Here is a 27,957-nt window from a genome sequence, read left to right as displayed (position 1 = left end):
GAGTTTCCACACCTCTTGAGGGCCAGGCAGGTGCAGTTGTAATCAAGTCAGTCCAATCCATCCAAATCAGGCCCCTTCAGCTGGGGCCTTTAGAAGTTCCCAAGCTCATTCTTTTCTCACACTGGACACTGAAGCCAAATGGGGAGTCACTTACCCAGCGTCCACCAGCAGGTAGATAGCTGTGCTGTTTCAGGCCAAATTTGGATTCTGAGGAGCTGGGTCAGAATCCTAGCGCTGCTACTTCTTTCCTGAAAGACCTGGGCCACTCCAGATACCTTCCCTGTACCTCTCTCTCATCTGTACATTAGGGGAATTAGACTAGATGACCTCTAACTCCTGTGGTGCCAGCTCTCCTGACCTCCCGATATTGGAAATCTCTCCATCAGCCTTAGTCAACCTTTCTTTCCCATCTCCAGAACACCTTCACAATTTTTTTCTTTTTCTTTTAAAAATAATTCTTTGCTGATAGTTTCTGTACAGTAGTATCATATATCCCCCTCCTGGTTCTTCTTATTTATTTCAACTTTTTTTGGGGGGGGGGCTTTTTTTGCAGGGCAGTGGGGATTAAGTGACTTGCCCAGGGTCATACAGCTAGTAAGTGTCAAGTGTCTGAGGCCAGATTTGAACTCAGGTACTCCTGAATCCAGGACCAGTGCTTTACCCACTGCACCACCTAGCTGCCCTCAACATTTTTATTATTTTTTTTTTTAGTGAGGCAATTGGGGTTAAGTGACTTGCCCAGGGTCACATAGCTAGTAAGTGTTAAGTGTCTGAGGCCGGATTTGAACTCAGGTACTCCTGACTCCAGGGCCAGTGCTCTATCCACTGTGCCACCTAGCTGCCCCAACATTTATTTTTATAAGATTTCTAGTTCCAAATTTTTTTCCCTCCCTCCTATCCCTTCTCCCTCCCCAAGATAGCAAGCAATCTGATATACATGATATATGTACAATCACATTAAACATATTTCTGTATTAGTCATGCTGTGAAAGAAGAATTGAAACAAAAGAGAAAAACTTCAAAAAAGAAAAACAAAAAAAGTAGAAATAGTATGGTTTGGGCAGCTAGGTGGCTGAGTGGATAAAGCACCAGCCCTGGATTCAGAAAGACCTGAGTTCAAATCTGGCCTCAGACACTTACTAGCTATGTGACCCTGGGCAAGTCACTTAAACCTAATGGCCTCACCCCCCCCAAAAAAAAGAAAGAAATAGGAGGGTTCAATCTGCATCTATATTCCACAGTTCTTTTTTCTAGATTTGGAGAGCATTGTCCATCATGAGTCCTTTGAAACTATCTTGGACCATTGTATTTGATACAAAAAGACCTAATAGTGGTATTGCTGGGTCAAAGGGTATACATAGCTTTATAGCCCTTTGGGCATAGTTCCAAATTGCTCTCCAGAATGGTTGGATCAGTTCACAGATCCACCAACAATGCATTAGTGCTTCAATTTTTCCACAGCCTCTCCAGCATTTATTGTATTCCTTTTTTGTCATATTAGCCAATCTGATAGGTGTGAGGTAGTGGTACCTCAGAGTTATTTTAATTTGCATTTCTCTAATTAATAGTGATTTTGAGCTTTTTTCATATGGCAATAGATAGCTTTGACTTCTTCATCTGAAAACTGCCTGTTCATATCCTTTGACCATTTCTTATGACTTGCATTCTTATAAATTTGATTTAGCTCCTGATATATTTTAGAAATGAGACCTTTATCAGAAATACTGGCTTTAAAATCATTTCCCAGATTTCTGCCTCCCTTCTAATTTTGGGTGCATTGCTTTTGTTTGTACAAAACCTTTTTAATTGAATGTAATCAAAATCATCCATTTTGCATTTCATAATATTCTCTATCTCTTGTTTGGTCATAAACTGTTCTGCTTTCCATAAATCTGAGAGGTAAATTATTCGTTCCTCTCCTAATTTAGCTATGGCATCACCTTTTATGTCTAAATCATGTACCCATTTTGACCTTATTTTAGTATAAAGTGTAAGATGTTGGTCTGTGCCAGTTTTCCCAGCAGTTTTTGTCAAATACTGAGTTCCTATCCCAGAAGCTGGAGTCTTCGGGTTTATTAAATAGTACATTACTAAAGTAATTAACTACTGTGTTTCCTGTGCCTAAACTATTCCACTGATCCACCACTCTATTTCTTTTTTCTTTCTTTTTTTTTTCAGGGCAATGAGGGTTAAGTGACTTGCCCAGGGTCACACAGCTAGTAAGTGTTAAGTGTCTGAGGCTGGATTTGAACTCAGATCCTCTTGAATCCAGGGCTGGTGCTCTAACCACTGTGCCACTTAGCTGCCCCTTATAATTTACTTTTTAAAGTCCTTTTAAAGTTCTTCCAGGAATTCTTTTTGGGCCTGAGACCAATTTACATTTTTTGGGAAGCTTCACTGGTAGCCATTTTTTTTACTATTGTCCTCCTCTATGTTTATGCCTTGATTTTCCCTATCGCCATAGTAAGTATCAATAATCAAGCTTTTCTATATTTGTTTTGCTCATTTTTGTGCCTTGATATTTTTATGAGAGAATTGGGCTCTATTCCTGTACTGTCCCAAGTTTTTGTGCTGAGACTCTGGGTCTTACTAGTAGCTTTCACTGGTCTTCAGGGCTTATCTGCTTGCTTCCTCTGTAATCTTCCCTTCTGATTGATATTGGGGCATTAGTCTTTCCTTTTGGCCTCACCTGGATATGGGCTGACCTTCTTGGTCTGGGGGTGGGGGGGGCGGTATCCTGGTGCTGGGTTGCAAAAGTTAACAAAGTCTTTCTGATGGCTGGCCCTGGAGGAGTGTTCTTCTTGGTCAGCCCCAGGAGTGGTGCTGTGCTGTTGGGTTGCTCTGTTAGCAGGGCCTCTCTGTTAGCAGGCCCTGGAGGAGTAATTTTGTTTCTAATCTGCCCAAGTGTAGGGGTCCTGCTGCTGGCTTGCTATGGTAACTGAATCCCTCTGCTAGCCAGCCTTGGAAGGGTAATTTTGTTGTGATCTGCTGAGGGTTGGAGCCCCCTGCTGCTGGTGTGCCCTGGAAAGAGTCTCTTGGCTGGGAGGTTGCAGGGGTGGGAACTTACTGTTGACCAGTCTTGGATGGGGCTTTACTACTGGTCAGCAGTGGGATCTGTTAAGGGCTAAAATTCTAGCTAAACTGTCTAAAATATCTAATGAGTGGTCACCAATAAATTATAAGCTTTAGCAAGAGTTAGACTTTTAAGCATTTATTAAGGAGAATAAGAATTTGGTAAAGAGAGAGAAAGGCCTAGATTCCTATCTATTAAAGGGAGAGCACATTTCTAGCTCCGCTCTCCACCAGAGTCCAAAGGCCAGAGAGTCAGAGCGAGTGCCAGTCTCTTCCTTCCTCCTCCCACTAGCCCGGGTCAGGAGCCAAAGAAAAGACTCCTGGTCTTGCCCTCAAAGACCTTCGCTTCGTGGGCGGAACTCTTCTACAGTAAGTCTCCAGCAGGTGGCGTCATTCCAATCGTTACAGATCAAAGCTTCCCTGGTGATCTGTGCTAGCTGTGGGGTGCCTGGTGAAGGTCCCTGCTATGCTGCTCTGACTGCTCACTTACCCAGGGAGCTGCTATTTTGCAGGAGGGTGGAGCCTCACTGTTGGATTACCCCAGGCTCAGAGCCCTGCTTCAGGCCTCCTTCTGTGAGCCCAGGAGCTGCTGCTGCTACTGCTGCAGCTCCTGGACCTCATTTCCCTCCCACACAGGTAAGACAGACCTTTCCTGCTAGGCTGGTAGGCTGCTTCCCTGCTCCTGGAATGATTCAGAGGCAGTTTTATTTTGGTTTGGAGGGGAAATTTGGGAGAGCTCCAGAGGGTTCCTTCCTCACTCTGCCATCTTGGCACCCAGAAGTCTAATTCTTTAATTCTTTAAGATGTATTTTTAACTGAATATGTTTTGGGGTGCTTTGGGAGGATGATTCCCAGATATTTTATGCATTTTGTAATTATTCGGAACAGAGGTTCCCTTTCTCTTATTGTGTCTTGTGTTTTGTTACTATTTATTAAAATGTTATTATTTTTGAGGATTTACTTTTTAACCTGCAGGGTAACTTAAGTGATTGTCTCAGTATTTTTGCTGATTCCCTATGATTTTCTAGGTAAACTATCCTAGCTTTAACAAACAGGGATAGTTTTATCTCCTTTTTACCTGCCCTTATTCCTGTAATTCCTTTCTCTTTTCTTCTTACTATTGCTCACATTTCCAGCACTATGTAAATAATAGTGGGGAGAGTGGACATCTTTGCTTTATTCCCATGGTTATTGGGAAAGAAAATTCTAATGTATCCCCATTTCATGTGATGCTTGTTTTCAGTTTTATTGTATTTTTAAAAAGGTCCCTTTATGCCTATGCTTTTCGTTGGATTTTTAGCATAAAATAATGTTCTACTTTATCAAAGATGTTTTTTACATCTATTGAGATCATAATGCAGTTTGAGATAGTTTGGGTTTAAATATGATTATGTTGATTATTTTCATCTTGTTGAGCCATCCTTGCATCCCTGGTATAAATCCAGCTTTATCATAATGAATGACATCTTGAACAAGTCACCATCATCTGTTTGATTGGAGTTTGTTTGGAATTTCTGAGACAGTATTCATGAGTGATATTGACCTGTGGTTTTCTTTCCCTGGTTTAAGTATTAATAGTGCTATATTTATCATCCAAAAAAACCCTGGATTCTGGTAGGGTTATTTCTTATTTTTAGAATAATTTGTAAAGTATGAGTATTAAATATTCTTTAAAAGTTTAATAAAATTCTCTTGTGAATCCATCAGGTCCAGGAGTTTTTTTCCTTTGGTAGTTATAAAAATGGCTGGATCTGTTTCCTTTTCTGAGATTGCCTCATTTAAGATCTCTAGCTGATCTTCTGACAGTTTAGGTATTTTATATTTTTGAAGGTATTTCTATATTTCTTTTGGGCTCTCAGTTTTGTTAACATCTTTGTTGTTGTTCAGTTTTCTATTAGATCTGATTCTTCATGAACCTATTTGGGGTTTTCTAGGCACAGATGCTGGAGTGGTTTAAGTGACTTGCCCAGGGACACACAGATAGTATGGCTCTGAGACCAGATTTGAACTTTGGAAGATGAGTCTTCCTCACTCGAGGCCCAGCACTCTCTCTATTATGCCACCTTGCTGCCCTTTGTTAGCATATAACTGTGTATAATATTTTCTGTTTTTCAAAAATTACTTCTTTTTTTCCTGTGATTTCACCTTGCTCATTTGCTATTTTATTGATTTTATTTTCAGTTCTCTTCTTTGTAATAAAATTAGCTAATGGTTTATCAATTTTATTAGTCTTTTCAAGAAACCAACTTTTAGTTTTATCATTTCTGGGTTTGTTGTTGTTGTTTCAAATGTATCTATTTCCCTTCTAACCTTTAATATCTCTTCTTTTGTGCTTATTTTAGGCTTATTTGTTAATTCTCTATTTTTTAAAAGTGCACATTCAGTTCATTTGTTTTCTCTTTTTCTCTTTTGTTAATGTATGAATATAAGGATATGATTTTTCCCCTAAGGACTGCTTTAGCTGCATCCCAGAAATTTTGATATGTTGTTTCATCTTTAACATTTTCTTTTACGTAATTATTCATTGTTTCTATGATTTCTTTTTTAAATTTTTTTCTTTTATTTTGAACATTCATATTTGAAAATTTTCAGTTCCAAATATCTCCCTCCCTCCAGTCCCACCCATTGAGAAGGCAAGCAATATGATACCAATTATACATGTGAAGCCATGAAAAACATTTATATTTTATCCATATAGCAAAAAAAATTAAAGGCAAGAAAAATAAAGTATAAAACAATATCCTTGAATCTGCACTCAGAGTTCTTCAGTTTTCTTTGGAGGAGGATATCATTTTTCATCATGAGTCCTTTATAATAGTATCGCATCATTGTATTGATCTTCATTACAATATTGCTATTACATGTATAATGTTCTCCTGGTTCTACTCACTTTGTTTTGCATCAGTTCATATAAGTCTTCCCAGATTTTTCTGAAACAAACCTTGTCATCATTTCTTATATCACAATAATATTCCATCACAATCTGTGATTTGCTCTTTAGCTTACTCATTATTTAAGAGTTCACTGTTAAGTCTTCATTTGATTCTGTATCTTTTGGTGATGGCCCCTAATCCAATTTATATTCTTATTAGATTATCGTCTAAAGGATATATTGACTACTTCCTTTTTTGTGTGTGTGAGGCAATTGGGGTTAAGTGACTTGCCTAGGGTCACACAGCTAGTAAGTGTTAAGTATCTGAGGTCACATTTGAACTCAGGTCCTCCTGACTCCAGGGCTGGTGCTCTATCCACTACGCCACCTAGCTGCCTCAACTACTGCCTTTTTACAGGTGTTTGCAATATCTTTGTACTTCAGTAAATGGTCATATTTTGTAAAAAGATCCATGAGGTTAGGAGATGTACCTTCTCTTGCTGTCCCATTTAGAAGACAACATAAGTTTTCTCCAGAAATGTGTTCAGTTCCATATTTTCCCTTTTGTTTATTTTATTTTATTTTTTTGTTTTTGTTTTTTTGTTTTTTGCAGGGCAATGGGGGTTAAGTGACTTGCCCAGGGTCACACAGCCAGTAAGTGTCAAGTGTCTGAGGCCAGATTTGAACTCAGGTACTCCTGAATCCAGGGCCAGTGCTCTATCCACTGCGCCACCTAGCTGCCCCCCCTTTTGTTTATTTTTAAATTAGATTTATCACAAACTGATAGAGGGATGTTGAAGTCTCCTGTCACTATTGTGTCATTATCTATGTCTTCTTGAAGGTCTGATAAAGTTTACTTTATGAATTAGGATACTAAGGCATTTGGAGCATATAATTTTATAAGTGATGTTGGTTTATCGTCTGTGGTTCCTTTCAGCATGACATGATTTCTTTGTTTATCCCTTTTTATTTTTGGAATGCTCGTTTTTTTCTTTGGTTGATAGCCTGATGACCACTCCTGCTTTTTTAGATTTATTTGATTCATAGTAAGTTCCTCCCCACCATTCCCTCAAGTTTTATTTTGTATTTGTCTTTGTTTTTAAGCTACAGTTTATAGCGTTTTGTTTTCTTATCCAATTGGTTACTCTCTTTTGTTAAATTGGATTGCTTAATTCATTTCCACTTAAAGTTATAAGGGCTAGGTTCATATTTTCTTCCATCTATCTCCAAAACTGGGTTGTTTTTTCAAGTTTTTATTTTTTCCCCCAATCAGCTGTAAACACAATGTTCTGTTCCTTCAGTGACTTTGCACCAGTCTTTTTTTTAAAGGTGGTCCTGTTCTCGCTGGCTCTCTTCCCCTCATCCCTGTTCCCCTCTTCTCATTTGTTACCCCTTTCCATTTAGGGCTTTGCTTTTTTTAGTTCTTCTATCCTGCTTTTATAGGACTATATATTTTACCCTATTTTTTTCTCTCAATCAGGTAGAATCCCCCTTCCTCTCTTCCCCTTCACCTTGTCTTATTCATTAGTTCTTTTAATTTTGTCTTTTGCACATTTTTCCAAAAAGGATTTCTTCTGCTCCCTTCATTATCCATCTTCTGTTTCATCATTCTCTGGTTCATGACCCCTATAATCATCTGGTCTGTCTCTTTTCTCTATAGTCATATAATCAAAATTTCCAAGGTATCCCTTCTAGGCTATGCCTTCTGTGTACACTGTCTGCCACTGCCTTGAAGGGTGTGAGATTTAAAATTGACTATAAGAGCATTAAACTCCCCCTTTAACTTTTCCCTTCATATATCTCCCAGACCAGTAAGAAAAGAAGCCTCTGAGCTTTTAATCAGTGAGGGATTAGCCTTTATTGTTTAGACAACAAACAGGTGATACCAATTAGGGAAATAGGAAAGTAGAAATACAAATAAGCTTTGTCTATATTTTATAAAACTCACCAAATCCCAAAACTGCCTGCCATGCCGAGAACCAGAGCTGATCACCAGAACGCGCCGTCAAGCCAGAGTGTGTGAGACCGAGAGCCAACTTCCATTCTACCAGCAGTTTTAAGTTGGCCTCCCGGAAGTACAGCGTGCTTGGCCACGCTCTCCTGGGCAGCGGCAGGCCCACGGCTGTTAGTCACAGTCTCCTCCCCAAAAGGGCGGTCCTTCAAAAGCCGCTTCAGTAGTATGCGTTCAACTCTCAAATGATTCAATTAAAACTTCCATTTTTTACCACAAGGGGTTGCCGCAAGGATCCCCTTTTCTACTGTCCTTCACTCTCAGAACAATCCACCTATTGCGCGTCAAAAAGAATATTGTTCCATAGTAAGGTAACCCTGTCCTCCCATCTATACTCTCTCTCGTTGATCCTCTCCCCGCCCCCCCCCACCCCCCACATTTGCTTGGAAATCTCCCTGAGCAAACCATTCTCTTTCTATTTTCTCCCATTCCTCAAGGACCCAGTTGCCCCCAGGAGTTCCAACTCCCCCCTCCCTGGGACAAGTGGACCAAATCCCCCAAGTATAATGTCCTCATCACCTTTCATCCATAGGAGCATTCATCAGTGGATCTCTCTCCCACCTCCAGTGTGAGACAGCTTTCTGTTTGTTCCCTTTCCAATCTTTGCTGTCCTCCTTATCCACTCCCCTGTTTCTGGAAACACAAAGGTTACTTTCTGCTCCTTGCTAGCACTTGATTTGACCCTCATTCATCACTTCCTCCTCTTTCTTTATTCCCTTCTTCCTTTTCCTGCCTTCATGTATATTCTCCAGTGCTGTAATATAGTCCCACAAAAGAAGCCCTGATCCCCCCTTGGAGGGAATCACCAGGTTCCACCCATAATGACCCCTGTCTGTCTCTTCACCTATTGATGCTGGGAGATTCCTCTCCCACATGTTTACCTCATCTGTGTCTCCTTGTGTGCTTTTCAGAAGGCATCTCCTCCTGGTCTCCCTGTTGGCACTCTGTTGCTGTTCTCCTTCCTGATGCATTTATTCTTTTCCTGCATTTCTGTTGTTTGGGGTTTTCAAGAAGCAAATAATCTCTTCAGTTCTGGTTTTTCAATATCCACTTTTTGTCTCATTTGGTTAAACTCAGATTTGCAGGATGGGTCACCCTGGGCTGCATCCTGAGCTCCAGTGCTCTTTGGATCACATACTTTAATTCCTTCTTCCCTTTTTCTAGTGGAATATTTTGTGTTATTTAAATGGCCTTTCCTTTGTATTTGAAGGTTTTTTCCTGATGGCTTGAAGAACTTGTTTATTCTGAATTGAATTATTAAATTTAATTACTATGTGCTTTGGAGTTTGCAACCTTAGGTTTGGGGGGGGGGGGAGTTGGGGGAGTGGGGTGGATTGTTTGGGTTTTTTCCTGGAGGCAATCTATGAAGTCTCTGCACTGAAATGCTATTTTCTATGTTCAGAAGTTCTGGGCTGTTCTCTTCTACAATTTCTTTCATTATAGTATTAAGTTTTTTGTCCCGTCATGTTCTTCCTGGAGGCTCATGATCTTTAGCTTGTCTCTACACATCCTATCTTATCTTAATGTTTTGCTTGCATAATGAACATTTTTGTTTAGCGTTCTTGTTTTTTCCTCTTCTACTTGTAGATTGTCTTTCACTTCTGTGCATTTACATTCCTGATCTGTTGTTGCTTTGGCAGGTTCATGGTTTTCTATTGTGGTAAAATTATTCGAATTCAGCTGATTCATTTGGGAGGGGCCACACCTGGCCCACCCTGAAGTTACATGTGCTACTGAGGTCAGAAGGAGAAGTCTCCCTCCGTAGGCAGGTTTTGAAGGACCTCCCCTTTTGGGGGAGGAAAATTGGATGCTCACTGAGGGGAGTCTGAGTCCCTTTTGGGTCTCTCTCTCTCTTCCTCTTTCTCTTCTTCCCTTCCGGTGGTTGCAAGCAGCTACAGCAGACGTCCCAGGTGGTGAGTTAACACAAAAGCCCTGCTTTCTTTTGAATTAGCTTAACTGGAAGCAATTTGGGGATTGTATAGACTTGGGTTAGAGCTAGGAGGATTGTCTGTATTTCTTTTTCCCCATTTCCTTGTCTTTGATTTTATTAATTTCACCTGTGCTGTTTACTTTATTCTCCCTAATAAAACATCTGTGGAACAGAGGCTGTGAGGCTCCTTTCTTATTGGCCTGGGAGAAATAGCTAAAAAGGCAGTTTCTGAGGGGAGGGAGCTTTCAACCTAGAGGTCCCTCATTATCTCCAGGACCCCAATATTTATGCGAGCCACTCAATTAACTCTTCATATATTAAATTTGGCCCCCACACTATCCTGCTCTTCATTTGGTTGTGCAGGATGTAAATTCTGCCCTGATCATTCTTCTTTCTTGTTTTAACCACTCAGGATCAGGATACTGAGATTCCACATCCTTTTCAACTTGCACAGGTTCTACTGTCTCTTTACTCTGCAGTATTTTTATTCAGGATGCCTGAACTTGGTTACTAGATCAGGGAGCCATATTTCCTTCTGTTTTTTTCCCTTACTGCTTTTCCTATTGACTTATCTATTTATATTCAGGGTCATGGGGATTTTTTCTTCTTTGAATCTTTGGGACTTTCTGTCTCTCCTCTCAAACCCATTCCCTTCATTTCTTTGTTGCTCAATTTTGACTCTCTGCACTGCTTGTGGTTTCCTTGGAGGCTGGATCTCTAAGCATCTCAGCCTCCTTCCAGTCTGGGCAATTCACCAGCCTAATTTCCGGATGGTCAGAACTGGCCCCAGCTGGATGCTGGGCTCTTTCCCTCAGGCTTGGGAGAGTGATGCGCAGATCTCCCTAATCATGGTATCCTGTCTTGGTGACTTTCCACACTCTCTCTGTTCCTTAGTTCTCCAGCCGAGCACTGGAAGTTCACAGCCTTTTCCCCCACATAGACAGTCCAAAGCTGTGCAGCACTGGTGCTTCTTACTTGTAGTCCCCAGCAGACTTTGGCTTCTGAAGGGCTGTAATCAAGCTGGCTGTTGAGACTCAAGATAACTTCCCCAGCCTGAAGCTGGATTCCCCACAGTACTGGAAGGAGGGAGGGGAACAGAGATGCAGGGGTGGAATTTGATGTAAGCCTGTGTCATGTCCTTGGGGCTGCTTCATTGCTGGTTGTGTGGAAGGAGGGGAAGGAGGGGAAGGAGTGCTGAGTGAGCTCATTGGTCAAAAGTTCTTGGGTTTGGGTTGTTTGGTTTTACCTTGTTCTAGAGTCTCGTTGTCTTAGACCATGGAAACAGCTGAAGTAGCTTTATCTTTGGGGCATGATCTGTTGGGGGAGGTTTGAGAGGTTGTCTAGATTGGAGAAAATACCTAGCCCGCCATCTTAGAGCTCACATGACCTAGAAGTCATCCACACCCACTCTGTGTCCATGCTTAGCCCTCCCCACAGTGCTGCCTCCCGGGCTTGGATAAGCATATGGCGCCCGGCTCAGTGGAAGTGTGTTTGGTGTTTCAGGAAGCAGTGACCTTCAGGGATGTGGCCTTGGACTTCACCTGGGAGGAGTGGGGATGCTTGAGCACTGCTCAGAGAGAGCTCTACAGAGATGTGATGCTGGAGAACTACAGGAACCTGGTGTCCCTGGGTAAGGATGCCTCTCCCTGGGGATCGAGGTCTGCCCTGGGGGAATCAGGGACTCACAGCTGTGGAACACAGTTCTCTATGGCCCCTTCATTGGCTCAGCTGAGAGGCTTCTGAAAGCAGAGATGCCTGTTCTCTTTTGAGCCCAGAGATAGGGTCTGTCTTCACCTTCCCTGGGCTGTTCTTGCTCAGGGGACACCCCCCCAAGATGCTGGACCCTTAGGGATTTCCTTACTTTGGGAGTTACTCTTCTTCAAGGTGGGAAAAGGACCTGAGATATTCTCTAATAGTTTGTAAATTTGTAAAATTCTAGTACTGGCAGGGCCATTGAAGGTCATCCTGCAGCCTTTCATTTTAAGTGGAAGAAACTCCCTCAAAGTGGGGAAGTGACTAAAACAAGGTCACTCTGCAAGGGAATGGGGGGACAGGGGACTTGGACCGGGATCTCTGGAGTTCCATCCCAGGACATCAGACAAACATTTCTGAAGTGCCTCCTGCATACCGGAAGCCGTGCTGAGTGCCGGGTCTCCAAAAAGAGGCCAAAGACGGTCCCCTGCTTTGTCACGGCCCAGTGGGGGAGACAACAAGCAAACAAAGGGGCATAAAGGGAACTCTGATTAGCGCGAACATCGTGATAAGAGCAGAGACTCCGCCACTAAGAGGAGTCAGGGAGGTCTCCTGCAGAAGGCGGGATTTCAGCTGGGACTTGAGGGAAGCCAGAGCACTTGGGGGGGGGGCAGAGCAAATGCTGAGAGGGGAGAGGGAGAACAAGCAGGAGGCCAGCATCAACGGGCCGGAGAATGGGGGGGTGTAAGAGGTGTAAGAGGCCGGGAAGGGTGGGAAGAGAAGGTTAAGAAGGGCTGTAAGGAGCGGTTAGGTGGCTCAGTGGATAAAGCACCAGCCCTGGATTCAGGAGGACCTGAGTTCAAATCTGGCCTCAAACACTTGACACTAACTAGCTGTGTGACCCTGGACAAGTCACTTAACCCTCATTGCCTCGCCAAAAAAAACCAAACCAAAAACAAAAAAAATCCAAAGCAAAACAAAGAAGGGCTTTGAAAGCCAGTGTTCAATATTGGACCCCAGGGCAATAAGGAGCCACTGGCGTGGATGGAGCAGGGAGTGACATGATCAGAACTGCACAAGGGGAATGTCACACTAGTGGCTGAATGGTGGGTGGATTGGAGCGGGGATGGCCTAGAGGCGGACAGACCGGTCAGCAGCTGTTGCGGTAGTCCAGGGGTAATATGAAGAGGGCCTGCACCAGCGTTGGGGGCAGTGTGGAGGAAAGTGGCAATGAGGAGTAAGGAGGATTCCAATTCTCCCCCTTCCCAGTGAGCTGATGAGAGTGAGTGGCGAAGCAGCCAGTGCCAGAGACGGTGGCCAGGGAGCCGGGGGCACAGCAGGGAGCTGGCCCATGGAGGGAGGGGAGAAGAAGAGATTGAAGGTGAAAGGAGGATGCTGTCCATGGCACGGCCATTCCACAGGGCACGCCAGCTGGGGCTGTGGGGAGCGGGGGGGCGGGGCTTGGAGGAGGGACAAGAGGAGTCAGGTGGGGAGTGAGTGGGCTTGCATGAGGAGGTGCCAGAGTTCAGAAACACAGTCCAGCCTTCTCAGTCTCTGGGTCTCAGTCCAGATTCCTCAGGCTCTGCCAGTGTCATTTTGTATTTGTGCAAACTGAGCCCTAGAGACATGACCTTCCTTGATAGCAGGGATCTCGAGGCTGGGCCCAGATGACTCATTGTGAGGACTGTCACAGAAGAGATCTGTGCTTCTGAGGGGAGCTGAGAGCCGATGAGCTGGGAAATGGCCTGTTCTCATGGCTCTCAACCTCACACAGTCAGAGCCCTCTTGTCATCCTCTCAGTCATTATTAGTCCCACCACACCTTGCCCCTCTCCTTCCTGACCTCCTTCCACCTTCAGCACATGCAGAGCTCTCATTTTCTCCCCTTGAGCAGGACTTCCTGGTCCCAAGCCAGGTCTCATCTCCTGGTTGGAGACAGGGGCAGAGCCACAGAGATGGGATCCATTGGTTCACACTGCCAGAAGCACCTCCTTCTCTGCAGGAAAAAATCTCAGGAGTCATCTGGGAGCCAGTGGATGGAGCAGCCCTGCAGGTCTCTTATGTGTGGCCATCTTTGAAGCACTGGGTGGTGCAGGTAGGTGTGTGAGGGCAGGGGGATGGAGAAGATGACCATCAGTGGCCATAGATAGGAGACTCACTCCCACAGTCCCATTAAGTCCTACAGCCATAACTCTGCAGACAGGCAGGGGTTTTGCCACATCCCTCCATGGCCACAGGGACAGCTACCCAGAGCCCTTTGCACCAATGCTCAGCTACTAAATGGAAAACAAAATATTCAGCCCAGAATCAAGCTCACACACCTAACGGCGATTTCCCCAACTCCCTATCCTGGACGCTGAAGTGATGGGCATCCTTTGAGTTCCCTCTAAATGTAGGGCAGGATAGCCCCTCTGGAGAGGGTCTGCCTGACCACACACACACACACACACACACACACACACACACACATACACACGCTTCAGCAAGTCCCCTGCCTTCTTTGAGCCTCACTTTCCCCATTTGTCAAAGGAGAAGGAGCTGACTGAACAGTGCTTTCCAGCTCTGGCATTCAGGGAGTGCTCTCCCATCTCTGCACTGATGCAGATTTTGAAGCTGAATGTCCTTCCCTCTCTGGGATTATGTTTTCTGAAGTGTGAAATCTGGGGCTGAAGAGGAAGTCCCAAGTGCAGCCTGGAGAGCAGTGAGGTGGGAGGATTCATGAGTCTGGTACAATGTTTGTCTAATAATAAGCTTAGCTCAGGACTTTACAGAAACTCTCTGGGCCTAGCTTCCTAGCCTTCTGGGTTCAACTCCTGTTTCCCTTTTATTTCAGCTTGGGATACTAAACCCAAGAACCAGGAGACTACAGAAAACCAAGATGCAGGACCAGAGGAGGCATCAGTGGAAAGACTCCCTGAGGAGATTCTCAGGAACAAAACCTTTGTGGATGCTCCAATCCAAGAGATCAGGTTATGGAAGCCAATGACCAGCCTGGCAGGAGAGATTCCAAGGAAGCTCATTTCCCAGCTAAGTGATTTCAGGCAATCAGTTCTCAACAAGGAAACTCCTGTTGGGTACAGAGGCCATGACTGCACTGACATTGGCAAAAAAATCCACAGGAGCATGTGCAGGCCCAAGAGGTCATGCAGTGAGAATGAAGGTGAGGGTCTCCCAGCCCTGATTCAACCCCCAAGTCTGTGTAGAGCAGAGAAATCCTGGGATTGTGAGGAATTTGAAAAGACTTGCAGCCATAATGCAGAGATGGTGCAACATCAGAGAATTCACACTGGAGAGAAAACTGAGGAATCCAAAGAATGTGGGAGGAACTTCCAGAAAATCTCCCACTGTATGAAAGACCAGATAATTCACACTGGAGAGAAACCTTATATGTGTAAGGACTGTGGAAAGTCCTTTGCCCAATATTCATACCTTATTAATCATGAAAGAATGCATAATGGAGAGAGACTTTATGAATGTAAGGAATGTGGGAAGGCCTTCCACTGGAAGTCATACCTCATTGGACACCAGAGAATTCACACTGGAGAGAAGCCTTATGAGTGTAAGGGATGTGGAAAAGCCTTCAGCCATAGCTCAGCCCTTATAGCCCACCAGAGAGTTCACACTGAAGAGAAGCCCTATAAATGTAAGGACTGTGGGAAGGCCTTCAAATGGAAGTCAGGCCTTAACCAACATCAGAGAATTCATACTGGAGAGAAACCTTATCAGTGTAAGGACTGTGGGAAGGCCTTCAACTGGAAGACACCCCTCATTCAACACCAGAGAATTCACACTGGAGAAAAGCCTTATAAATGTGATGAATGTGGGAAAGCCTTCAGCCAAAACTCAGCTCTTATTGTACATAAGAATATTCATACTGGAGAGAAACCTTATCAGTGTAAAGAATGTGGGAAAGCTTTCCACTTGAATTCACACCTCATTCAACACCAGAGAATTCACACTGGAGAGAAACCTTATGAATGTAAGGAATGTGGAAAGGCCTTTAGCCAAAGTTCATCCCTCATTATACACCAGAGAATGCACACTGGAGAGAAACCTTATCAATGTAAGGAATGTGGGAAGGCCTTCAGCAGGAGCTCATCCCTTTTTGAACATCATAGAGTTCATACTGGAGAGAGACCTTTTAAATGTAAGCAATGTGGGAAATCCTTTAATAGGAATTCATATCTCATTCAGCATCAGAATTCTCATTGGACAGAAACCTAGAAGTGTAAGGGAACATAGGCAGAGTTGTATGGTAGGATGCAGACAGCAGATCCAAAAGTACGATATACTTAACCATAGCAGTTTGTTGAAATTACATCTTGTTATTGTCCCTCTGGCCTATCTTCCCCCTCCCCTCTCCAGTTAATATAATAATTAAGTTTATACATAACTAGGATAAGGTAAAAGTGGTAAGAAAGAAGATTGCAAAGAGGAACCTGAGAGTCACCTACAGACTGTTCCATGAATTAAGGGGCCAGAACAATGATTTGCAAACTGTCCCCTTAATTAGGGGAGAATAGGTGCCACTGGCAACTGCCTCATAAGTTAACTGAGACCACATCCACAATGTGCTAAATTAGGGGAAGCCTGCTGGACCCGACTTTGGGATCCTGCTGTCTTACAATGGTCTGGAAGCCTCAGATAAACACTAAACTCAAGCCTTAAGACCAGCAGAACCCCAGCAAATATTAACCAATGAACTAACCCTAAAGTGTTGCTGATAACTTTGAGATGGTATGGCTACATTAACAAACCAAGACAAAGGTCACATGCATAAGAGGTAGTCCTTCCCCCAACCCCATCACTGAAATCCAATGAAAATGAGATCTCTCACACTTCTTCTCCCCGCCCTTCTCCACCTGCTGCTGGTCCATGCTGTTCAAGTGTCTCCAGCTGCAGTCCACAATGACCTAAGTGACTGAACCCTTCTCCCTCCCCATTGTCTTGCTCACCTCTACCTCCATCATGGCACCTGTCTCTATTCTGCATGATTGCCTCTGTGCCTTATTAAAGGATGATTGAAGCTCTATTCCCTGCTTGCTGCCATTGTGGTCTTTCCTGATGAGTATCCAAAGAACTCCAAGTGCCTGCCTCCGGGGAACAGCCAGGTGGCGCAGTGGATAGAGCACCGGCCCTGGAATCAGGAGGACCTGAGTTCAAATCCGACCTCAGACACTTAACACTAGCTGTGTGACCCTGGGCAAGTCACTTAACCCCAATTGTCTCACTAAAAAAAAGTGCCTGCCTCCTATGAACCCCAGATGCCCCCACTGTGGTTTCTCTTTTCTTTAGATAGTAAACAGGGAACACCAGAACTGGAGTATATGCTGCTTGTAGCTGCTCCTACCTTAAACAAGCATGGGGAGATGAAAGAGCTAGGCTGCAGATGAACCTCAAGTCCCTTTGGCAAGAGGATAGTCCCCTTATTTGAGTTGCAATAAATCCATAAAAATTCCATATAAATTAATAACTCCATAAATTATTCAATATATAAATAATAATCCCATATACCACAAAATAATACTTCAAACAGCATCTATAAATATAGCATTGAAGGGCAACAAAAGAAGCACAGAATAACAAACTCTGTTGGTTCTGGTTTATTAACATTAAATGCACCCCCTTTCTGCTAATAATTGGCAAATATAAAAAATGAAGTGATATTGTATTAGTCAAAATTGGTCCCTTCACTACTGTCACTTTAACTTTTTTTTTTTTTTAGTGAGGCAATTGGGTCCAAGTGACTTGCCCAGGGTCACACAGCTAGTAAGTGTTAAGTGTCTGAGGCCAGATCTGAACTCAGGTACTCCTGACTCTAGGGCCAGTACTCTATCCACTGCGCCACCTAGCTGCCCCACTTTAACTTTTTAAACTCTGTCTCTTTTATAGGATGGGAGGGAAGCTTCTGGGAAAATAATCAGTCATGTCAAAAGCAAATATCCATTTATTCATGTTGGAAAACTTTCAGCTGCAACTCATCCCTTGTTGAAAATTAGTTCATTAAATGGGAAAGATTGATCAGTATAGTGAATGTGGGGAATCCATCTAGAATAGAACAAGAACCTGGAGAATCACATACGGACCCCAGACACGTGTGTGGGAAACAAGTCATTGAGACTTACTATCTTCTTCTGTGCAGAGGAGAAAATCTGTGGCTCAATTAGTGGTTGTGTAAATCATCAGGGCCTCCTAGAAGTCTAGCCTTGGCTTAGACTTGGAGTCCCATTCTGGCTTAGCTTCCATGAAGCCTCAGGAAAGTCATTTCACCGTATGCCTTGGTTTCCTCCTCCACCTACCTGTGTTAGTAATTCTTACACCACCTGTCAGGGTTATTATGAAGATCATGTGTGAGAATGTCTCTAATCATAAACCATCATCATCTATGTGTAAAAACAATACAAAAAAGGGAGAGATGTGGGTAAGGGAGAAGTCCGGACAACATTTCATTAGAAAGTTTGGGGAGGTAGAGGGCACTTTGAGCTTGACGGATTAGGGAAGGATTGTGGAGAAGGTCTGTGTGAGCTGAATCTTGAAGGAAGAGGATTCTGAAAGGCAGAGGTGATAAGAGAGTATTCCTGCCCCAGGAGACAGACTCTACAAATGCACAAAAAAACAAGAGAGCATTTGCCCTGGGGGAAAGGAGACCCTGAGTGGAACATGGAATGTGGAGGGAATCAAGGGGAACCATATTAAGAATAAAAAATGTCAAAAAGGAACATTGGAGCCAAAGAACGGGGAACCTCAAGTACCAGCTAAGGATTGTACATGTAAAGGGGGCCGTGTCACTGGGCCCAAGACTTAGCAGCGTTCCCAGGGCACCACCCATGCAAATGTAATTCCTCACATGGAACAAGGCTGTGGAGATTGTTTCTTTTGTGGGGACTCATGATGGCATGTCATGGAAGCTCCTTGGAGGGATCGGGAGCATATGCAGAACTGGTGGCAGGCTGCTAAGTGCATGGTCACCACCGAGGCTCTGTAGCCATAAGCGGGAGGCATTAGTCAACCAGTTCCCCAATCCCTACTCTCAGGTTGCTGGTGGCTCCTGTCCTAACCTTTTGAAAGTCACAAGGTCCAAGCTTCCAATCTCAGCTGAAACAGAAGAACAAACCTCAAGACAGAGAACCTATGGAACCAAGGGTTTGCCTTCTCCAGCTTATTTTACAGATAAGAAACTGGGGCAAACAGGGTGAAGTGACCTGCCCAGGGTCACACAGCTAGGAAGTGTCTGAGACTGCAAATGAACTCAGGAAGACGAGTCTTCTTGACTCCAGGCCCAGCTCCATGGCGCCACCTACTTGCCCCTAGGCCTCCTGCAGGGAGGGCTCAAAGCCTCTCCATCATTCTTTCTCTTCTCTCACCTAATGCCATCAGCAGGAATGAGTTAACCTGGGGCAGCTAGGTGGAGCAGTGGATAGAGCACCGGCCCTGGAGTCAGGAGGACCTGAGTTCAAATCCGGCCTCAGACACTTAACACTTACTAGCTGTGTGACCCTGGGCAAGTCACTTAACCCCGATTGCCTCCAAAAAAAAGTTATGAGTTAACCTAACAGAAAAAGCCAAGGCACTGCTCAGCAGGTGCCTTTTGAATAGTCCCCAATCAATCTATGCAGCCACAGTCTATTAAAGGGGTTTTTACTTGACCCATGATTGGACTAGAAGCAGTCCCAGTTGTGTGTGCTCCAGATTTCTTCAGGGAACCTCTATTACATATGAATTTGCTGGGAACAGGATGAAGGAGAGGGAAGAGTCAGAGGCGACTGTGAGGTTTTACATTCAATTTCCAAGAAAGTGATGGTACCATCCACACAGATAGGGAAGTTGGAAGGAGAAGCAGGATCAGGGGAGAAGATGGGCTTCGCTTTGGACAGGCTGATTGAGGATACCAGTAGGGCATCTGTGTGAAGTTCAGCAAACAGCTGGTAATTTGAGACAGGTTTAGGAGAAAGCAATTAGTGCTAGATATATAGAATTGGGAATGATTGACATAGCGATGATCATGGACTCTTTCAGAGTGGAGGACATCACTGAGTGTGGAGAACAAGATAAGTACACTGAATAGAGTTGTAAAGAATAGCCATGTTTAGACACACTAAAATATGCTCACTAATTCTACACATCCCTAAACAATCTACTCAAATCACAAACAAATCAACAGACAAAAGCTATTTAATTTTTTAAAATAAAGTTGTAAATTTTGTGTGATCACTCCATCTAATCATAATTATGAATAATTATGAATCATATCTGAACTCCTTGGCTTCTGGCACTTGTGTGTCTTGGTGATTCCACTGGGCTACTTTTCTCTTTTTAGCCAGTACCAAATGGTATTGAGAGTGATTCATACTGTCTTTTGCAATCTGGTCATGCTTCATTCCCACTCTTAAAATTATTTTTTCCCTGAGATTCTAGACTTTTTGGTTTTTTAATTGTGTTTTTTCTATTTTTATGCAGTGACTCTTTAACTATTACTGTCTATGTATATGTAATTTTCATTATATTAGCACCACCAGGACACAACCATGAATTTGTCTCCGATCATTTGCTTTTTCTTTGGTTTTGTAGACTGTTGGTTTTTTATAAGTCTGAAGTGTGTCATGGGCTTCCAGATATTTTATGGATCTTGTTATTTTTTTTCATGGTATTTATCATTTTCAGAGACACTTCCTAAAAAGCTCTTGCACAAATAAAATCAGTGCAATTAGAATAAATGAAACCATTGAGGGTTAAAAATATCTTCGCATCTAAAAAGCCCATGAACAGAAAGAAGTCTGATATCCAAGACACACATGTATGCCTAAGATATACTTTCCAGTGCATAAGTGGTCAAAGGATAGGAAGAAATACTTTTTTCTGTTTTAAAAATGGTTGTTGATGTTTCGCATCATCTTTATTTCCAAATACTTCCTATCCCCATCCTCACTCCCTTTGACAATGGATACAAAATGCTACAGACCAAGTCTAATTAGATTTCAGCATACATTTGCCAAAGCCTGACATGTTGTCTTTGTGGAGAAGATGAAAATAAGTGGGCAAACTGATATTATGGCTAGGCGGATGCAAAACTGTCTGAATGACAAGATCCAGCAGTAGCTGGCGCCACAGTGCACAGACCACTGAGCCTAGAGTCAGGAAGATCTGAATTCAGATGAAACCTCAGATACTTACTAGCTGTGTGACACTGGGCAAGTCACTGTACTTCTGTCTGCCTCAGTTTCTTCATCTGTACAAGAGGAATAGCACCTAAATCATAAATTTTATGAGGAACAAATAAGATAGGCTAGAAACTAAATAAATACTTATTCCATTCCCTACCCAAAGAGTACAGAGGCAAGTGTTGACCAGGGCGGTGGAGTGCCTTGACACCACTCCAGATGAGAATCAATTCAGGGTACTAGGGTCATTTGGCCTGGAGAAAAGATATGGCCGTTTGCGATCGCTGTCTTCAAATATGTTTGCTTTGGAAGGGTCATTTCAGTCATGTCTGACTCTTCGTGTCCCCGTTTGGGGTTTTCTTGGCAAAGTTACTGGTGTTGGTTTACCATTTCCTTCTCCAGCTAATTGTACAGGTGAGGAAACCAGAGCAAACAAGGTTAAGTGACTCACCCAAAATCACACAGCTAGTAAGGCCAGATTTTTGATGCTGGTCTTCCTGTCTCCAGGCTTGGTGCTATGCACTGCACCACCTAGCTGCCCTTCAAATACTTTTAGGGCTGCCATATACAAGAGGAATGAGACCTCATCTGCTTCACTCTAAAAATAAAGGCAGAGAGGTCAATATTGGTTTGCTAAAAAGAAAAAAACCCCAGGTATCTTATTTGTATTCTAGTCTGTTGGGGTTGGAGACAGGGATGGTCACTGAGACCTGTGAAAGCCAAAGAAATGTATCAACATTTTCAAAAATTCAAGGTGTCCCACAATGGAATGGGCAGCCATGGGAAATGGGGGTGGGGCTCCTCCTCATTGTTGGGCTTCACCCAGAAACTGAAAGATCGATCATTTTGGAGGGGATGTCACAGGGGAGATGTTTGTAAGTAATGGGTTGGATTGAATGTCCTTTCCAAATCTTAGAATCTGGGATTCTTTTTTTTTTGCCATTTCTGGGTCTCATTTTTCATCTTCACAAAATGAAAGGTTGAAGCAAATCATCTCTATGGGCCTTGGCAGTGCTCGCATTTGAAGATTCTGCAGCTGGCTAGGGAACATTTCATGTGTTCTCTTCCCATATACAAGGGATACAAATCCCTAACCTTGGTCTCCAAGGGTAAAGATCCCTCCATTGGTAGAATTCCTCAACTGTGAGAGGAAAGAGTTGACCACAGGCAGCCCAGGGAAGGCACTAGCCAGTGTCTGAATCTAACGCTAGATCCTCCCCCTTCCCCAAGATGAGGTGCACACATGCCCTTCCTCTGAACACAAAGCTCAAGTCTCTGGTTTCAGAACCCCTTTTCCCAAGCTCATCAGAGGCACCAACGTGAGGAGCTGGATAGCTCTGACCCCAGATGGTCCCAGGCTGCCAGAGTCTATATTTCCTTACTTCTTAACCCTTTCCCTCCTCTTCAACCATAGGTTCTTAACCTTTTTTGTGTGCCATGGACCCCTGATGAAGTTATACATGAAATACATAGGAAACCAAACTGAAAATAAAGATGAAATTTAATGTTGCTGTGGAAGGAGGTCTTCAGTGATGTGCCTTAGGGATCTATACTTTCTGTGCTCAGCATATTCATCAGTGACTTGAATAATAACATAGATATGGTACCAAGATGAGGGTTGAGGGGGAGAGCAAACACACTGGATGACAGAATCAGGAGCCAAAAGGAGTTTGACAGGTTTGTGTATCAGCTGAATAAAATTCAATATTAGATCAATATAAAGTCTTGTACCTAGGAACAAAAAGCCCAACTCCACAGATATAAAATAGCAATTGTTCTGAAAAGGATACAAAGATCTCTGTGGTCCGGAAGCTCCATGTGGCAGCCAAAAATGGTCATGGGGATTCAGAGCTTCCAGGAAGGAAGAAGCAACAATCCCACTGGTCTCTGCTGTGCTCCAGCCTTATCTGAGTACCACATATGACTCTGGGCACCATGTGCTGCAGGACATCCGGGGGAGGCCAGCCAGCATGGGGAAGGGCCTTGAGTCCATGCCATGAGAATTTGTGGAAGGCAATGGGGGAGCCTAGGGAAAAGGAGGTCCAAGGGGACTTGACAGCTATCTTCAGGAAAGACAGGGCTTTGGGACAGCTAGGTGGCACAGTGAATAGAGCACCAGCCCTGGATTCAGGAGGACCTGAGTTCAAATCCTGACTCAGACACTTAACACTTACTAGCTGTGTGACCCTGGGCAAGTCACTTAACCCCAATTGCCACACCAAAAAAACAGAAAGAAAGAAAGACAGGGCTTCCATGTAAAGGCAGGATTTTCCTGTTTGGCCCCAGGGGCACAGGAGAAGCTGCCAAGAGGCCAATGGAGGCTCGAGTTTGGGAATGAGAGCAGAATGGATGTTCTGAGATGTGGTGGGCTCCCCCTCCTTGAAGGCCATCAAGCAGAGGCTGGGTGACCTCTTGTTGGGAATGTGGGATGGACTAGATGAGTGGGGTGATTATGTGACTCCTGGCCTCTGATGGGGTCAGAGAGCTCTGGGGAAGGTCTGAGGTTGTCACCTACAGAGACGTGGTCATTGAAGCTTTGGGAGTGAATGGGACCTCCAAAGGAGAGAGTGCAGTGCAAAGAGAAGCCAATCTAGAGCCACCTTTGAAAGTGAGAGAGAAAGAGGAGAGTTAATGAAGGAGTAGTCAGACATGTAGGACAAGAGCAAGGAGAGGAGCAGGGCACAAAATGAAGGGAGAACATATGAAAGGTAGATGAAGAGGTCTAAAAAGCTGCTCATAAGTCAGTATGAGGACAGGAAAGGTGCTGGATTGTGTGGTGAGAGGATTGTTGGTTACCTCAGAGGAAACAATTGCAGTCCAGCAATGGGGACAGAAACCTAAAGGACCGGTGATGAATAAGTGGAGTCACCTATGTAAAGGGAAAGTCAAGTTTTTATTTTATTTTATTTTTAATAATATTTTTTCCTAGTTGCATGTAAAAACAAATTTTAATATGTGTTTTAAAAATTTTTGAGTTCCAAATTCTCTCCCTCCCTCTTCTCTCCCTTCCCTGAGATAGTAAGAAATCTAATATAGGCAATACATGTGCAGTCATGCAAAACATTTCCATATTAATTATGTTGTGGAAGAAAAGACAGGGAAAAAAACATGAAAAAATACAGTAAGTGAAAAAATAGCATACTTTGATCTGCATTCAGACTCTATCAGTTTTTTATCTGGAAATGGATAGCATTTTTCATCATGAGTCCTTTGGGATTGTCTTGGATCATTGTATTACTGAGAATAGCTAAATCATTCACAGTTGATCATCATACGATATTGTTACTGTGTACAACATTCTCCTGGTTCTGCTCATGTCACTCTTACATTTTTCTAAAATCCGCATTCTCATCATTTTATAGATCAATATTATTCCATTATAATCATATACCACATCTTATTCAGCCATTCCACAATTGATGGACATCCCCTCAAATTTCAATTCTTTGCCACCACAAAAAAAAAAGAGCAGCTATGATATTCTTCTATTTTTCTGTCTTGATGTTGTTTTAATATTTCTTGTTAACTCATGGAATCATTGGCTTCTATTTGGTCCATTCTAACATTCTAACTTTCAGGGAGTTATTTTCTTGGATAAAGTTTTATATCTTTTGTGTCAAGCTGGTAATTCTCTTTCCATGTATTTGTTCCATATATTTGTTCATTTCCCTCTTCTCTATTGATCTAATTTGAATTTTTTAAATCATTTTGGCTCTTTTTCCCTTAAACTCTTTTTTTCTTTTGCAGGGCAATGAGGGTTAAGTGACTTGCCCAGGGTCACACAGCTAGTAAGTGTCAAGTGTCTAAAGCCAGATTTGAACTCAGATCCTCCTGAATCCACGGCCAGTGCTTTATCCACTGTACCACCTAGCTGCCCTTCCCTTAAACTCTTGCTTCATCCTTTCCAAGTATTCTAGTTCAATCTGTACCCAAAGTATAGTTTCCTTTGAGACTTTCCTTGTCGATGAGTTGAAGTCATGTCTTTTTTTAGGGTTGGGTTTTGAGCTTCCCTGTCACCATAGTAGGTGGGATTATTTTTTGTTTATTCAATCTTTTCAGCCTACTTCTTGACTTTGAACCTTATGTTAGGGTAGCCTCTGCACACTTCTGAGGGGAATGTCTGGACTTGACTTTTGTCCTCCTGGGTCCTTCTGCTTTGGAGATGTATTAAGTATTGTTATTTCAGGATCTCAGAGACAGCTCAGGCTGGGGTTCTGTAAACTTTCCATGCTCCCAAAGTGATGCAATCACTCCAGAATGAACTCAATAAGTTCCTGGCCTAGGCTTGAGTTAAAAAAAGACAACTGTAGCTTGTCCTGGGTTAGAAATTTCAGCAGAAGCTACTAGACTTTGCTTCTATCAACCAGCTGGCAAGCTCTGCTGATTCAGACTGACCAAACTATAGGCTCCCCTTTGTTCTGAGGTTCCTACCCTGGTTATTTGGCTGGAGGCTTGAGACTAGGCTAGAAGCTGAAACTGAGCATGAATGGTTTTTATTTTCTCAGTAAGGTGTAAAGGGAAGACTTTGGCTGCAAGGGTAGGGAGTACTTACTAAAGGAGGCTTGAGGAGAGAAGATCTGAAACTGCCTTTGTGGTGAACAGCCTAGAGGATCAATTAGAGGGAGGAAAAGGATTGCGTTGCTGCCAAGAGAGCCCATGTGACATTAGATAATGTAGATTCCTAGTAGACCTTGTCAGCACAGTTGTCTGGCTTCCACCGGCTTTGTTTGGCAGCACATGAGGGGAAGTAGAGGAAACAGATGGTTAACATCCCAGCCTCAGGCTCTGGAAAATGGTTAGCAAACATAGGACAGGAGAGCAAGGGATTTGAGAGAGTTGTACTGATTCCCTAAAGGATAGGTCTTGGGAGGAGAGAAGAGTGGAGCTAAAGCAGGGGTGATGACCTGGGAACATCCCAAGATGTAGAAGAATCCTTGGAGCTCATGAGGAGGAGGAAGAGTTTTGGGCAGAGTCAAGCTTGGGGAGAGATGGAAGGAGAGACTGTCTTGGTCATAGAAGAGGAGCTCTTCTGAGCAAGACCAAGGCCTTTTATGACCACCCCTGTGGGCATCAGATCAGCTGGTGAAAGTTGAGCAGATGGAGGGACCACTGGGTGGGTAGCATGTTTGCCATGGTGGTAGTTGTGTCTCTGGTGTCTTCACTCTGCTACATTTTATCCTGTGGAAAGAAAACTTTAGGACTTGTTAACTCTTCCCACCCCTGCCCTTCCCTCTTTCAGAATTTCCCAATTTTGGTGAAAGGTGCCACCATCTTCCTTGTCATCCAGGTTCAAAACCTCAGGGAGGAGTCCTGAGTGGCACCCTCAACTCCTCACTCTCACCCATGTACTCAAGAAGTTGCTCACTCCTATTTCTACCACCACATAACCTGCACGTTCCCTTTATTAGAGCTTGGTCAAACACTGAAGGTGAAGATGACAAGGTCACCCACTGCATCCTGGGCCATCACCAATCATCCTGTCTTTTGTCCTGCCACTGGACTTCAGTGCCTCACTTAGACCCAATTCTCGAGCAAATCAAGACCACCCATGATGTCACTGGTCCTCTTTGAAAGTGAAGGATGAAGAACAATAAAAACAACTCATACAGCCACCACTCGAATTCGGGCTCTCCTCATCTCTCATCAAGCACTTACCAGGTGCCAGGCACAGTGCTAGGGGCAAACAAGCTTGACTTTTAATTCCAGCATGAATTTAGCATGTGCTATTAGTGTCACGGTGGCCAAATATCTAGGCCATGCAAGAGGTGGCCACCAAGAACCAGCCAACAAGGCTTCATCCAGTCAGATCAGCCTCATCACCTTTTCTGACAGAATTACTGCACTGGTAGACCAACAGAATGTTGACGACACGGTCTGCCTAGACACAAGAAAAGTATTGCATTCTGATGTTGCTTAGGCTTCCAAACAACACTCCATGCATTTCCTTGCTTTGGCCGTACTCTCACCTCTCTATCACTCTGTGTTTTTTGTTGTTGTTGTTGTTTTGTTGTTTGTTTTGTTTTGGCGGGGCAATGAGGGTGAAGTGACTTGCCCAGGCTCACACAGCTAGTAAGTGTCAAGCGTCTGAGGCCAGATTTGAACTCAGATCCTCCTGAATCCAGGGCCAATGCTCTATCCACTGTGCCACCTAGCTGCCCCTCTCTATCACTCTGGAAACTCACACTGCACTCACTCTAATGGGGGAGCCTTTTGCCTGCTCTTGCCAGGCCTCAGAGAACCTTCCCGAAGTCTCCTCACCATGTGGGCTTCCTGTCCCCCTCCCAACACCCCTTTGACCTTCCATTGTAATGGCAATTGGATGTAGGCACTATCTTACTGGATTATGTTTGTATTCCCAGTGCTTGGCACACAGTAAGTGCTCAATCCACGATCTCTCTGTCTGTGTGTGTCTGTCTCTCTGACGTTATGTTTGTCTCTATATCTCTTCAGCCACACCTCTATTTCTATGGCTATATATATGTACATATACTGTGGGGTGCCGTGGCTTGAGCTGCATTCACCCCATTACACATGGGGGTATGCGTGCCTGGGCACCTTTCAGGCACACTGCCACATTGTTAGTCCATCCTTGACAACCTTGGGGGCATTGTTATCAGGAGTTTCCCAGGGAAGTATCAGGTGGTTGGATTGAGCTTTACGCCTCTTCCTGTCACAGTCATTGTGGTTCTTTGTCCTTTCTTGAGGAGGACCAGGACATCACGGCGATGCCATGACTTGAAGTGGAGCGGATTTGGGTGAGGGAGAGCTCTGCAGGGTCACTGGGCTCACCCTCTCCTCTAGAGCCGTCTGAGGCCAGCATCAGGATGACTGCAGAGGGCCCTGGATGTTTAAGGCAGGCAGGACTAGGTGACTTGCTCAGGGTCACAGAGTTAGTGGGTGTCTGGGGTGGGATTTGAACTCAGGTTCTCCCAACTTCAGGGCCAGTGCTCTAAACACTGCACCACCTAGCTGCCTCTCCTGCCTCCCAATATGAGACATTGGATAATGAATTAGAAATCACTGCCCTAGCAAGATTCTCAGCTAAAGCAGCAAATGACTCTGCAAGAGCCACAGGTGCCTTAAATGAGGAAGTGACACAAATCTGGTTGGTAGTTCTGCAGAACCGGATGGCCCTAGGAATGTTAACAGCTTCTGTGGGAGGAACCTGTGCTCTTATTAAAACAGAATGTTGGGGCAGCTAGGTGGTGCAGTGCATAGAGCAC

The 27,957-nt window shown here is 43.8% G+C and overlaps 1 protein-coding gene across 8 annotated transcripts in view; it reads left to right on the top strand.

The window, feature by feature from the left end:
* LOC122751899 (zinc finger protein OZF-like) overlaps positions 1-16,577 on the top strand; it is a 41,117-nt gene extending 24,540 nt beyond the window's left edge. For 5 of the 8 annotated variants that reach the window (XM_043999131.1, XM_043999129.1, XM_043999132.1 and 2 more), the window contains 3 exons: positions 11,389-11,515; positions 13,471-13,671; positions 14,410-16,577. In XM_043999131.1, the coding sequence (XP_043855066.1) occupies positions 11,389-11,515; positions 13,471-13,671; positions 14,410-15,800 (1,719 nt within the window). In that variant the 3' untranslated portion in view covers positions 15,801-16,577. The remainder of the gene's footprint in view (positions 1-11,388; positions 11,516-13,470; positions 13,672-14,409) is intronic. The other 3 variants (XM_043999135.1, XM_043999134.1, XM_043999136.1) reach the window with 3 other exon arrangements.
* Positions 16,578-27,957: the final 11,380 nt, after the last annotated feature.

The sequence above is a fragment of the Dromiciops gliroides genome, chromosome 3 (genome assembly GCF_019393635.1).
Source record: "Dromiciops gliroides isolate mDroGli1 chromosome 3, mDroGli1.pri, whole genome shotgun sequence".
NCBI lineage: Eukaryota > Metazoa > Chordata > Mammalia > Microbiotheria > Microbiotheriidae > Dromiciops > Dromiciops gliroides.
This window is presented reverse-complemented; position numbering and strand designations above follow the sequence as displayed.